The sequence below is a fragment of the Cariama cristata genome, unplaced genomic scaffold (assembly GCF_000690535.1).
Source record: "Cariama cristata isolate BGI_N322 unplaced genomic scaffold, ASM69053v1 scaffold15156, whole genome shotgun sequence".
NCBI classification, from domain to species: Eukaryota; Metazoa; Chordata; class Aves; order Cariamiformes; family Cariamidae; genus Cariama; species Cariama cristata.
Genome location: NW_009621673.1, coordinates 61,224 through 75,905, shown reverse-complemented (window position 1 = coordinate 75,905; position 14,682 = coordinate 61,224). Strand labels below are relative to the sequence as shown.

The window sequence follows — 14,682 nt, the reverse complement described above, 5'->3', positions numbered from 1 at the left end:
GAAATGAAATCTCCTCGGGGAGGTGAAGGCACCGCAGAGGAGTGGCTGCATGGTGACCAGGACAAGGCAGGGAAAGCCAGGACTCAGCCAAGCGATGCTTTAACACGCCACAATTCCCTCCAGTGCTTGGGTCCACTTGCCGACTCTCACGTCTCTGTTTCTCCAGTTTTTATATCTCTGTTTGCACACCTAAAAACCATCAGCAACCCAATGCCATGTCTTGGCCCAAAACCAACCCGCTCCACAGATTTCCTGTACCTGAATGCTGCAGCCCCCACCGCATCCCCCATGGGCATGGATGCTTGGGAATGAGCATGCAAAATTCCTGGTCTGTTCTCAGTTCAGCCTCAATTTCCCAGCTCTGCCTCCTTGGAAGCCAAGGGTGCAAACCCCAAAAGCAAGGATTCCTGGGCAGCCCTATCCCAGGGTGCTGAGCCACCACATCCCTTGCATTTTCGGGAGCTGCAAGGTCAGAGCACGCTCCTTAGTGTTTCAACACTTCTGCTAGCAAACCCAAAAGCTTGAAGGAGATCAGTGTGCTCATTTTGCAGCATCTCCCCCAAAGAGCTGGGGAACAGAAGGGTGAACTCTGGCAGCAGTTGCCAATCCCTCCGATTAAAATACACCAGCCTGAACACGAGCAAAACCCATGTGAGCAAAACCCAGCCGGCAAGGGAAGGACTAGACATGCCCAAATAGGTGTTTTTTTTAAAAATCTCTAATTACATGGTTTCCTTGCTCGGGTTTTGAATGTGCTCACCTCTGCCCTGCTGATGGGGTCAGCCCCCACCGTCATGAAGCTCAGCATCTCTGCGTGGCACTTGCGTCTTGGCGGAGCGGTGCCCTTAAGCATCAGACACTTTTGGGAGGAATCAGGAATAATTGCAGTGGTTCTTTATGGTGTTTACAAGGCAAATAGTAGAAAGCTAAGGAAATGTCAGGATCCAAAAGCGCGGTTACATAGATAGACTCTCCTGGGGCTGGCTGCAGGAGAAATAGTGAATATTGGCTGGCATCCTGACTGCTCAGGTCTTTTAATGCCCAGCATCCTACTGTCTGCCCTTTCCCCCCTCTCAAGGTGCGAGCGACACATCCCGACTGCTCCATTGTCCTCTATTTCCAAGAGCAAGAAGCTGAATGTCTGGAGATTATCAGGAGTGAAAGCCAAATGCCAGCCCACCCCGGACCCCCCGGGCAGCAAGGTAAGTGCGAGCTGCCTGCCATGCGCGGGGCTCGTCTCCCTCGGGAGGAGGGGGAGGATTTACTAAGGGGGTCTTTGGAGAATGATCCATGGTAGGGGGGTTGCAGAGCACACATGGATGCAGAAAAGTAGGTATTTTCAGGAAAATGGAGAGCAGCGTCAAGGCAAAGGCTGAGGAGCATCCCTGGCGAGCCCCGAAAAATGCTGCTGCTGGGAGAGAGGGGGGCTGAGATTGCAGCTGGGGGTACGGGGGGCCTGAGGGATGCAAACAACCACAGGGGCTGAGTCCTCCCAGATTTATGGCATGTGGCGATGACAATGTGGTCCCTGCCCCAAGCAGAACCTCCTGCCCCACTCCCGACCTCCCTGCACCGATGCTCCGGGGCCCGGCAGTGCTGCGGGCACGGGTGATGCAGAGCCCTTGGCTATCAGCACGATTGTCGCACGGTGCGCGTCACCACTTCATGCTTTCTTGTCTTCCTAATTCAGTTCATTTTAATGCTAAACATGTTTTAAGCAACTTAATTTTTACAAATCTGGGATTTTTAAACCAATTAACTACTTGAGAAACAGTTTCAAAGTGCCGCTTTTGTACTTTTTTTTTTTTTTTTAATTGCATTTCAATTTCCAACCAAAAGCAGCTTGGCTCAAATTCTGGGTAAAAATTATCACCTAATGAGTAAGAAATGCATCATTCAGTGGGTTTCATCTAATACAAATGTAAAAATTAAGCATCTCAATAAACACATGTTAAGGTGCATAATTGCTTAAGTAACTGTGCAGAGATATAACGTATCATCCAGCTTAGCGGAGAAAAGCCAAGTTGATTGGAAAAGCTCCATTTTGCAGCCCAGATCGTGCCAGCCAGGGGGGAGGAATCTCACTGTAGGAAAATAACCAAGCAGCATGCATGCATAATTAAAATCAGTATTTAATCCCAGGTTTCCTGCTTGACTGCCACCTCTGCTGCCCACCTGAACTGAATTTATCCCTTCCTCCTTGCTTGCTTGTGCCAGCATGGGGAGGGTCCTGCAGAAAGCGTGGCACGAAGTGACGATGGGAGGGGGAAGGCTCAAATGCCCTGGACATGGTGGCAATATAGAACGAAGGAACAGGACGGGGACCTCAGGCTTCAGCATCCTTCTGGGGAAGCCACCATGGGGCCCTAAAACTGGTTAGAGATTGTGTTTGCAACGTTTTCCCTTCAAAATCTGCTCCGGTGCTCGCAGCGTTTACTGCTCTGAAATAGCTGGGAAGAAATAACCTGCTGGTGAGGCTCTAATGATCGCTTTTGGAGGTCTCCAGATACCAGTTAGAGCAGCAAGAAATAGGGAGGCAGCCCTGGCAGGTCTGCGTGTAATTATCCAGTAGAAATGCTGAGCAGGACCTTCCCATCAAACTGCATTTTGAGGGAAAAAATGCTCTTTTCGGCCACATCCGAGGAGAATGTCATGAGGATAATGTTGATCTCAGGGGTGATTCAGCCCTCTGCTGGGAAAATTGGAATAAAGCAGATTGTTCTGGGTCAATCCAAACCAAACACCTCAGGCTGCCAGGCTACCCCGGCTGGGACAGGGGACAGCGTGAGGATGTGGTGGTCCCTGGGGACCAACAATGTGGGGACACTGAAGGCCCAGCTCCTGCCTGCGAGGTGGGCACTAAACACGTTGCCAGTTCCTTTGCTCATGTTTTTTTGCCCTGTCCCCCAAGATCTCGCCTCCATCACCTCTGCTCCATGGGAGAGTCGGTCCACTTTGCACAACTCTAAGAAATGTGATTTTTTTTTTTTTTTTCCTAGATGCTACAGCAGCTCGGGAGAGAGAAACAGGGTGGGAAGGGGGACTTAAACTTTTTTTCCCCATCCAAATGGAGGGGTGACTTTATTCCCTGGGAATGCACTACAGAGCTGCCTGAATCCCAGCTCAATCCCTGGGGCATGGGTTGCTCCTCTGGCTCCCGTCCAGGCGGTCTCACAGCACTCACCATGCTGGAAGAGCTTAGCCATACAGCAAGAGATGCATTTATACAGCAGGACGGCAAAATACAACCATGTATTTTGCTTAGACCTCAAGAAATGAAGCAATTGCTCTCAGCGACGATCCCAATAGCTGTGCTCAGTTCACCTATCCTCCAGAGCAAAAATTAAAACATACCTTGGTGTTGTAGTGACAGCCCTGCAAATCCCTCCAAGCCTGGCCAGATACCTACAGACAGCTTTGCTGAAATCAGAGAAAACTAATTAGACTTGTCTGAGTCCACATTCCCTTCTTGGGAATAGATGTGGCTCCAGGTTAATAACGTATATCTACAAGGTTAATAATGTACATGTGCAAGGAGGAGAGCTGTCCTGGAAGTGTGATGTCTGTGTCTCATCCTGGTGTGCTGCAGCACTAATTCTTCAAGGCCCCACGTCTGCTTGGCCATGTTCGTTTCCAAGGCAATTGGAGAGTCATTTAAAGATGAACTTAGTGCTAGAGAGAGAAGCAAAACATGTTTAAGCTAATTGCTCTCCAGTGAGTCTTGCAGTGCTTTCTCCTGTCCCCCTCCTTTGGGCTGAAGAGACATCATGAGCTGAGCCACTGTGGCTGCTGGGTGCAGAAATCCAGCATAAACCCGCATTAGTTTAGATCCCACCAGGAAAGTCCCAGCCCTTCCTGCACCCTTGTCCCCCGGGGTCTCCTCGCAGGAGATCTGGATCTGATGTAGCCCCAGGAAATACCAGGTCCCATCTCACCGCAGGGCTAAAAGGAGATCTCAGCGCTGGGGGAGGTCGTTCCCAGAACTGGAGCCAGGATGCTCCTAATTCCTGAGGGGGTACGGCATGGCCCGGTAGATCGGGTGACGGCTGGCTGCCCTCCGCTCTCCCGTTACATCCGCGCAGCCGTGCCTGCTGTGCCTGGGGACCAGGGGGCTGTGTGTGTGTCCCCGGCACATCCCTTCCCAGCGGCACTAACCATCCTGTCGGGGAGGTCGTTCCCAGAACTGGAGCCAGGATGCTCCTAATTCCTGAGGGGGTACGGCATGGCCCGGTAGATCGGGTGACGGCTGGCTGCCCTCCGCTCTCCCGTTACATCCGCGCAGCCGTGCCTGCTGTGCCTGGGGACCAGGGGGCTGTGTGTGTGTCCCCGGCACATCCCTTCCCAGCGGCACTAACCGTCCTGTCCCTCCCCAGGCTGCCTGACCGAGTGGGATGGAGTGAGCTGCTGGTCAGCCGTGCCCGTTGGCCAGTCCCAAGCCGTCACCTGTCCCAATATTCTCCATGTCTTCAAGAAGTCTAAAGGTGCAGTGTTCTGAATCCGACCCGGATCGCTCATCCCCAGGGACCAAGGGCTGTACAGCACCCACCCCTGACTACCTGGGATCCTTGTGCCACCCCAGCCCTTCTCCTCTGGTCCCACAGCTCCTGCCCCATCCAAAAGCTTGGCATATCTTGCAATCCAAGCAGGGGACAGGCAAAAGCAGAGATGCAGGGTGCTGCCGTGCCAGGAAAGTCCCCAAACCCTTTCATCACCCAGTACCAAGCATCCCCTGCAGGTAGAACACTTGGGGACCTCATCCTCTGACTGAGTGACACCAGGATGGTCCCCTACCTGCTCAGTGCCCTCCTTTCCCCATCCACACACCAGCCTAATGCTCCTGACCTGCTTGGTACCACTCCAAGCCATGCGGATAAAAAACACAGCATAAGATCATGATTATTTCAAGGCTGGGCAGTATCTCAGGGTGGGTGCCGCTGCCAGGGGAGCCACTGCCTCCATCCATCTTGGAGGCAGCGAAGTGTGAAGGAGAGCACCCGACCGGCCCCTGCGGCATCCGAGCGCTCCCTCAGCTGGGCATAATTGAAAAGGTGATGGAGGGTTGGTAAATGCTCGCTTTAGGGCAGAAACAGTTCAGAGGAGGCTTGATGAAGGATGAAAAAGTCCCTTTTTAGCCTTAATTCTCTCCAACTGTGGAGATTCATGCTTGCTTTCACATCCTGCCCTAAGATGCCCTGACACCTCCAGGCACAGCACCAGCGGGCAGAGATGTGATCTGGGTGGGAAGGATGGGGCAGCCAGGCCATTCGGGTGCCATGGTGCTGTCACAGCCAGGATGCTGGTGCTGGGATTTAGGCTTGGTCCTGGAGATAAGGGTGCCAACCCCAGGCTGGACATTTTGGGGGTGCTGATGCAGAGGTGATGCCCGTAGCTCTTGTGAGGTCCCTTCTCGTTGCTGCAGCGCTGATCCGGAGGAACTGCACCGAGTCAGGATGGAGTTTCCCCAGCCCTCCCTACTACAACGCCTGCGAGCTGGAGGCCATTGGCAGCAATAACGACACCGAGGCCAAGGCAAGTGGGTCCCCTGGGGGCTGTGGGGCACCCTCCCTAGCATCACCCTACCCCACGTTGACCCATGCCGTTGGGCAATGAAACATGAAGATGCTCTCAGGGATATCTCGTTGGCCTCATCCTTGTTGCTGGGCTGCATGGAGGGATCTCAGCTTGGCTGGGCACAAGCCCAGCCTGGGCAAGGGCTGGGGCATCACCCTGTCGCCTCCCTGCCCGTGGCAGACCAGCACCTCCCAGCCCATGCTGCCTCACTCCACTGCTGTTTTTCCTTCCAGAAGGGCTATTTTGTCACCATGAAGGTGCTTTACACCTGCGGCTACTCCACATCCCTGGCAGCCCTGTTCTTGGCCGTCGGCATCTTCTCTTGCTTCAGGTAGGGCTCAGCGCTGGCTGCTCCGTGGGCTGCAGCTGGAGAAAAGCAGGGTAAATCCTGAATGGGGTAAATTGTCTCGCAGAGCGGCCAGGCTCCATCCCTGCCAACACAGATAACCAGGGAGGCATGAGCCAAACAGCAGCATTGCCCTTTCCTGCCGACACACAGACTTGAAACCCTCAGGTTGCCTTTTCAAGCTTTGTTTTTGCAGACCTCGCTGTGCTGCAGGAGGATGCTCTCTGGAGGTGGCCGGAGGATGTTCCCCAGCACACCTCATCCTCGGGCAGCAGCCTCGAGCACAGCACAACCTTCACCTTCATGATTTCAGCGCAGGAAAACCTCCTCCAGGGCTTCATGCTTGATCATCACCAACACATGGTCCCTTGGGCTGGGGTCCACCCAGGGAAGTGGCTCCCAAAGGAGAAGCTTCTCTGCCCGTCTGCTCTCTCTGCTCCTCCCTGGGCACAGCACCTCCCTTCCTCCCACAGGAAGCTGTATTGCACCAGGAACTTCATCCACATCCACTTCTTCACCTCCTTCATACTGCGCGGGGCTGCCGTGTTCATCAAGGACGCTGTCCTCTTCTCAGATGAGTCCATCGACCACTGCACGATGTCAACGGTAAGGTGCTGAGCCCCAGCAGGGTGCCGGAGCGGGAACCATGTGCTGATCTGGAGGGGTCTACCTGCATTTGCAGTGGATTTAGCACTGTAAAGAGGAGGGGAGAGAGAGGCTGTGAATCTGGGGAGGAAAGGCTGGCTTGGGTGGACTTCAGGAGGTTCACGACAGCATCTCTGCATGGGCTGTGTCTGCAGAGACCATGTTCTGTCCTCAAAGTTCTCCCTGGTCTCAGAGAGACTCTCCCAGAAGGGCTGACGCTCTGCACAACCCTGGCAGACCTTGCACCGCTAGATGGGCAGTTTTGGGGTTGTCAACAGAAACAGAAGCCCCTGCATGCAGCCCAGATACAACACTGTGGATGCCAGCAGACACAAGTTTCCAAAGGTCCTACAGTAACAGCCAGCGGTCATCTGCCCGTGCTGCGCAAGCAGAGCAGAAAATGCTGCAAGTGACATGTGGGGCCGGTGTAGCATCCCTGGGGCTGCACTGAAAGACCATCGAGTGAATGGACAGGGAGGCTGACCATCCCCTGTGCCCCCAGGACAGGGTCTGATGCCAGCCAGCATTGCTGAGCCTTTGTCCCTCCTCATCCTCGCAGGTGAACTGCAAAGCAGCCATCACCTTCTTCCAGTACTCGGTCCTGGCCAACTTCTACTGGCTGCTGGTGGAGGGCATATACCTGCAGACCTTGCTGCTGCTCACCTTCACCTCCGACAAGAGGTACATCTGGTGGTACATCCTCATTGGCTGGGGTGAGTACGGGGCCCCCCCAGCACATCACCCCCCCTCCAGTGAGATCCCATTGACACAGACCAGGCATAGGCTCTGCTTTTGGGGATTGTCTGGACTTGCTGCTCAGACCTGCTTGGCCACAGGTCCGCAGGCACGGTGCTCCCCATGGCTGCTCTCAGCATGTCCCCCTGCCCCAGCATCTCTCTGCATGGCCTCGTGCTCGGTGGGGCACCCACCAGCTCCTGCCAGCCCCTGAAGAGGGTCAGGCAGCGTGGCTGGATCCTTGCCCTCGTGGCACGTAGGCAAAATCACTCAAAAAGTGGACAACGCTTGCTAACACCAACCAAAGAGCCTTCAGAGCATCTGCTGCTGACCCATCCTGAACGTGGCCAGGATGGGACAGAGTCAGGTCCATCCTTTTTCCCACATCCATCTGGGGCTGGAAATGCCCATCCCGGGTGCCCAGGTTAGATGTGAGAGCACACAGACTGGCAGGAGGGTGGCCAGGAGGTGACACACAGACAGGCACATCACCTTCAGTGGGCACCATCTGCTGTTAAAACCTGGAGAAGGAGGAAAAACTGGCATCTTCCTGCCACCTCCAGGGCCCCAGACCTGACCCAGACACATGTTTTTGGGGGACAAGGGATGGAGGGGAGGTATGGGGGTCCCCCAAAGCCCCGGGGTGACTCTGTATCCCTGCCTGGGTCCTGTCCTTGCAGGTGTCCCCATGCTTACAGTCTGCGTGTGGGTGGTCACCAGGCTGCAGTACGACAACCACGGGTAAGAGCAGCCACCCCTCGTCTTTCTCCAGGCCAGCTCGGCCACATGTGCCCCATGCACATCCCAGGGGACAAACCTCTTGCAGGGGAGGCTTAGGAGAGGAGAAGTGAGGCAACACTTTATTTTAATGCAATTTCTATTTTCTGATGGGTCCCAAAGACTCCCTTGCTATGGCAGGGCCCCGTTGCAAGGGATGCTGTGAAAATAGGGCAGGGGTCTGGGGCGGGGGTGTGTGTCAGGGAAAGACCTGAGCTAAGAGGGTGCAAGTGGGTGGCAGAGCCATTTCTCCTCTCTCATAGGTGCTGGGATGACTACACCAGTCTCTACTGGTGGGTGATCAAGGCTCCCATCCTCCTGGCCATATTTGTGAGTATGTCCCCTGAGCATCCCAGCCCTGGAGCTGGGGGTCCCTCATGGACAGGGGAACCCAACCAGGGGTCTGTGCAGAGCCTGAAACACAGCTTCCCATGGCAGGTGAACTTCCTCATCTTCCTCAATGTCACCAGGATGTTAGCACAGAAGATCCGGTCACCGGGCATCAGCAAAAACTACAAGCAGCAGTACATGTAAGGGCTAACTTGGGCAAGGGGGAGCTCCCTTCACCTTGGGTTCTGGGGGGACCCAGGGCATCAGGGACCCTTCCCTGGAGGAGCACAGAGGAGGACCATCCTTGGAGCCTCCAAGACCTGCCCTTCATGGGAAACCTATTTTTGGGTTAAGACCAAGCTCTTGGGAAGGGCTTGTCTCGCAGGGCAGCAGGACCATCACCTGCACCCAGGCCCCCACTCATGCCACCACTCTCCGCAGGAGGCTGACGAAGTCCACGCTGCTCCTCATCCCTCTCTTTGGGGTACACTACGTGGTGTTTGCACTCTTCCCTGAGCACATCGGTGTGGATGCCCGGCTGTACTTTGAGCTGGTCCTCGGCTCCTACCAGGTACAGACTAGGGGAGATGGGTAGGCAAAATCCCCATGTACCCATCCTATCCCATCCCAAGATCACACCAGGAGACCCTGGGATGTGTTGCTTGGACTTTACACTCTTTTGGGAGAGGACTGTGCCCCAGGCACCCCTCAAACACCAGGGACAAAGCACAAGGGTTGTGGTCTGGTGAACAGCTTGCACTGATCCCGTACTCCTACTGCCCATGGGCGGGGTAAGAGGTACAGGAGGATGCTAAATGCAGGCAGCAGATGAGCATGGAGGGATCCAGCCCCTTTCCTTGGGTGAAATTTTCTCTTTCTGTCCTTTTCAGGGCTTCCTGGTGGCTCTGCTCTACTGCTTCCTGAATGGGGAGGTGAGTGTGTGTCCCCCAACACCAACCGCCTGGGCAGCACAGCCACACACGTGGGCACACAGACACCCCCAGGGGTGCACCCCAACAACCATTGCATGCACACAACCATGCATGTGTGCACATATGGACATGCATGAAGGTCCCCACCCTCTTGCACCCCAAATCCCTTGAGGAGCCCAGGGTGCAGCTCCTGCCCCTCCAGCGGGTGCTGGTGGGTGCCAGCATCGGTCCGTGGTGTCCGTTCAGGTCCAGGCTGAAATCAAGAGGAACTGGGGCAAGTGGCAGTCATCCATGGAGAGCAACGTCTTCAACCTGGCAACCCAAGACTTCACAGCGTGACAAGGACAGTGTTTGGGGGGAAATACTTCCCCGAGGACAGTAGTGGTGGTGCAGCTCTACAGCTACGGTCCCAGAAACACAATAAAAAGGATTTTGTAGGTTCTGGGTCTGGCATCCTCCAAGGGTGGTGTGAACGGCCGTTGGGAAAGGCTCTGCCTGCTTGGGTGCTGGCAGCTCTGGTGGATCCATGATGGTGTCTCACCTGCCCAAAGCTCCCTTCATGATTTGGTCAGTGTTTTAGGCAAAGGGAAGAGAGCTTCTCCACCTTTTCTGCCCCAGGACTGAGTAGGAAACACAAACACCATTTCACAAAGTGCATCTGGCATTTTTCATTTGGCACTGGAAGGAAAACTGAAGTGGCCCCAGCGCTGAGGGATTTTTTTTCCCCTCCTTCTTTGGTTTACAGAACTGTTTCCCTTATGGGAAGGTGCCTAGATACAGCCCCAGGAGCCATTCTGGGGGTGGGAGAAGAAAATACAAAGACAGACAAAAACTGACAGCTCTCTACGTGAGACTCCCAATGGTCTCGTGACTCAGATCCTCTCCTGCTTTCCAAAATATTTCCCTTTCTCCCTTGTTTTTTGCTTCAGTTGTACTCTGTGCTGGGGAAGGCGGTCCATCATCCTTGCCATGCCAGCTCATAGGCGCTCTGCACCTCTCCCAGGGGCTTTGCACCAGAGGGACGGGGTGGTTTGCAAGCAGTGGGACTCACCCGACAGCTCTCTACGTGAGACTCCCAATGGTCTCATGACTCAGATCCTCTCCTGCTTTCCAAAATATTTCCCTTTCTCCCTTGTTTTTTGCTTCAGTTGTACTCTGTGCTGGGGAAGATGGTCCATCATCCTTGCCATGCCAGCTCACAGGGGCTCTGCACCAGAGGGATGGGGTGGTTTGCAAGCAGTGAGACTCACCCATCTTCACTGGGGATTTGTTTTCCTGGGACTAGAGAGGTTTTTGCCAATAAAATCTTGTTCTGAAATCCAGCATCACTCTTCAGAGGTTTGGTTTGCTCTACAAACCCAGATAACTTGGTACCAGGCTTGCTGGAGGATGGAAAAACTTCCAACATCTGTAATGCCTTGAAATATTCCCTGGGGGAGAAATACTGGCCTTTTCTCCGTCTGGTGGAGCAGCCAGGCTCTGGGCATGGCTGAGGAGAGGAGATTGAGGAGGAAGACAAAGAAGAGCACAAGATGGGTGCATCACGACCTGTCCCAGAGGTGCTGGGGTGCTGCAGCCCCTCCGGGATGGAGCTGCCACCACCACGTCACAGTCTGGCCCCGTTTTTTTCCCCCACGAGCATCTTTTGCCCTCCCTGGACAGAGCTCCTGCCTTGGGAAATGCTGTCTCCAGGAGCGAGAAAGGCCTCGAATGCCCTTTCCCCAAACCTCCCGGCCTCTCCCATGTTCCCAAAACCCGAGCCACCCGACCTCGGCAGAGCTTCTCACACTTCCTCGGTTGTAATTTCTCCATGTAGCCACATGTCCTTCCTTAAATAAAACCGATGTGTTGGCCCTTTTCCAGACTGCATGATCTCCAGAGATCCCGTCTGGTTTCACAAAGAGGCATTGAAAGGGAAACAGAGCCCCAGACTTGATTTGAGGTGAGATGGAAGATGCTTCATTAAACAACCCCCCGGGCCAGCAACGTCCTGCGTCATCGGTCAGCAAACCTCCAGAGAAGCACGGCAGCTGTCAAATAAATGCCTTCCTGCGGCCGCGAAGAGCCCACAGGTGAATAAACATCTCTCTCTGTCATTAGCGAGGAAGATGCTGTTTTGGCAAGGACGTGAGGCAGACAGCAGCAGCAGATTGCACCGGGGTAGGCATGCTCGGTGGGATCACATTTGCCATAAAGCTTTGAAAAGTACCGGGTTTTGCATTTATTTTTGGCTGGAAATGGACCTTTCTGGGTGCTAAATGACCCGCTGGGGTTTGCTGGGCATCGATCCCGTGGCCTCCACGGTGCACGGCACAGCTGGCAAAGGCAGGAGCCCGCTGTGGGTGCGGGAGGGCGGACGTGCCACCACTGCGGGGACGTGGCATTGCTTTCAGCCTGCAGGAAAGGTTTTCAAAAGGATTTGCTGCATCTCTAGCATGGACCGTGCCCTACAGCTGCATATTTGGGGTAGCTGAGCCAAGAGAGAGCAGGGCCAGGTTTTCCCTGTCTCCCCTCCAGCGTGGCCCAGGGTGCCACAGTAGCCTGGCATCCCCATTGCCCACCCTGTCCTGGGGGTCCCTTGTCCTCCCCTGGGGCAGAGGGGTGTCGGGGAGAAGGGGGGGCGTTTTGCCTGTGGGTGGCACTGCGGCCCCGCAACACCGTCACGGGCACTGACATCAGATCCAGGGTGTCAACCCTGGAGCTCACAGTGTCCCCATACAGACTGCCCTGGACACAGGCTCAACCGGCGTGGAGGGACCCCAGAACGTCCTGGGGGCTGCCGGCTGCTGGCCCTGGGTGCCAGGACCCAATGATTCTACCCAAGGCCCTAAGAGCTCCCAGGGAGTAAGGTAAGGGGGCCACATCGCTTTCGGGGAGCGTGCACTCAGCCCCACACATGTCCTAAGACTTCAGCAAGGGTTGGGACCCCTCAGGGTGCCTCTCAGCAGCCCAGGTCAGGTGAGGATTAATCAGCAATGGGGATGGGACTAAGGCTCAGGGTTGGGAGAGCTTTGCCTTTGCCTGTTGCTTCTTTCCCTGCCTGCATCCCCTGCTCCTCGGTTGGCTGCCAGGCCACCCTGCTTAGGTGCCAAGGGTGCCCCGATGCCTGTGCTTGCACCCACTACTTCATCCCTGACCTGGGATGTTCCTGCATCCCTTCCCCGCACCCCGGCTCTCTGGGACAGCTTGTTTCCAACCCTGCTTTGTGCAGGCAGCTCTGACTCTGCCCCGCTCCTGCCTGCACAGAGATCAGCCAGAGCTTGGCCCCACAGACCCCCCATGGATGCAGCCAGACCCACGGCGGGGTGAGAGCCTGGCAGTGCAGGATGGTCAGGATGCATCCAGCACTGGTAACTTCAGGGGAAGGTGCAAGCCAAGACACCTCAAACACCCCAGAGTCTTGCAGGCTGTGCCAAGCATTGCCCTTACCCCACCCTGTTACCCCAAGGACACCGTTTTTGCACCCAAACTGATGTCGCGAGTACCCCTGGGTACCCCAAACTCCTATTCCAGTTGGGATTTAGCTGGTTTTACAGGCAGAGCTGTGTCCTCGTGCCTGCTCAGTGCCTGGCAGGGTGTCCCTGGCTTCCCAAAGGGCAGGAGCCACATCTCAGGTTTTCCAACCTGACGTGCCTCACCCCAGGTTTGCTCTAGGCTATAAGCAAAGCGAAAAAAATCCAGTGCAGCTTGCACAGGCTTCCCGGTGGTGACCAGGCTGGGTTTGGGGCAGCTGGCAGCTGATGCGACCCGCTGAGCATCCCCTGAATTTCCTGCTGTGACCAACGGAGCAAATGGAAAGTCCCCACAGCCACAGCAGGAGGACATCCCTGTCCCTGCCCTCCTCACCAGCCAAAACCACCGACCACTGGTTGCACAGGGGATGCTTTTTGCCCGTGGGTGTGGGCTGTTGCTTTGCTGCTGGGCTCCTCGTGCTCTCTGCCCCAATTGTGGCAATCCCCTGGGAGCTAACGTGGGGCTCTTTACTCCCTCCTTCCCTCAGTTTTAGCTGCTCTGAGCCCTGCCTGGGCTCCAAGTTAGCCAAAAGAGCCCTGGAGTCGATTTTTAATTGAAGAAATTGAAGTTATGCTTCCTAAAGCACACCTTTGGCATCTCCTGTGCAGAGCTAATCCTCTGTCCCATGCTGCACGGCCTCTCCCCCAAGAGCTGAACCTGGTCTCCTGGGCTGCCTTATTTACACAGCCTTGAACAGAAAAGGAAAATTATTGAGTGAAAAGCAGAATCGAGCCAAGGAACCTCACTTCCCAGCTCCCTGGGTGCTCAGGTCTACAGCCTTGGTCCTGTTTTTATTGATTGCACGGGATGCCGGCGAGCACAAGAAGCCCCACCGGTGAGAGGCTGGAGGCAGGGAAAGGTGAATTGCCATGGGAACGTGCCAGTGAGGGATGTCAGGCTGGGGAGAGAAGGTGCTTCAGCTCCAATAAAAACCCATGCCAGCATGGGAAAGTTGCTACAGGATATTTTGGGCCCAGACGAGCAGCAGAAGAGGTGCACAGAGATGGTGGTTTTGGGGAGATGATGAGTCCCCTCTGACCAGGCTGGGTGCTGGGCTGGTTGGTCCAGCCCCAACGTAGACCTTTGCACCCCAAAAGGGATGAGCTCTGCAAGCTGGGGACGTCTCCACACTCTCTTCCCAACCCTGGGTGCCCACTGAACACCCTACCTACCCCAAAAACTGCTTGGGCACGCAAAGAGCACCCAAAAACCCCACCAGGAAGGGCAAGAGGGGAGATAACCACATGGCAAGCCCCTCTTTTGCACCATCCTGTGCAACTCTGGTTCTGGCTCAGACCCATGGGGGTCCCCTTGGGCAGGGCACGCAGCAAGGGACATGGGGTGCGATGTGCCGGTGTTGAAACGGGATGACCCTGCACGGCTGCTGGCTGTCCCAGCCATCAGATGCTCCTGGCATGCAAAGAAACACGGTGCCGGTACAAAATTAGGCAGCAGCGGAGGGCGGGCATAGTGGGAGCGAAGCAGAAATGACAGACACCCCTCACTTGCAAACAAGAGGAGGAGCCGTGGCCGGTGCTGGGTGCCGCACGATGGGAATAACACTTCCAAAGAGCCACCGGCTCAGAGACAATGTTGGCAACGGGGTTGGCACCGGTTCCCCCTCCCACCCTTGCAGTTGTCCTGCTGCTCTTTCCAATTGCATGTCACTTCTGGAAGACCTAGATGGGGAGGTGCTGGCCAGGGTCCCTTCCCACCTCCCCACATCCCATTTGGTGCCAAAGCCAGCCCGAAGCCACCTCAACATCTGGGACACCCTGCTTCGCCACCGTGACCGCCTCGGGTGGCTACATCCCCGGCTCAGAGCATGGCCAG

General features: G+C 55.4%; 1 protein-coding gene across 1 annotated transcript; it reads left to right on the top strand.

The window, feature by feature from the left end:
• Positions 1-1,078: 1,078 nt before the first annotated feature.
• Positions 1,079-9,716, top strand: LOC104163160 (vasoactive intestinal polypeptide receptor 1-like; the record flags this gene model as incomplete). The annotated part of the gene is made up of 12 exons (XM_009702064.1): positions 1,079-1,202; positions 4,374-4,481; positions 5,420-5,529; positions 5,805-5,902; positions 6,391-6,523; positions 7,122-7,275; positions 7,978-8,038; positions 8,338-8,404; positions 8,513-8,604; positions 8,846-8,975; positions 9,295-9,336; positions 9,583-9,716. Coding segments are annotated over 12 exons (1,212 nt in total), but the record flags the coding sequence as incomplete, so codon positions are not given.
• Between the last annotated feature and the right edge of the window lie 4,966 nt (positions 9,717-14,682).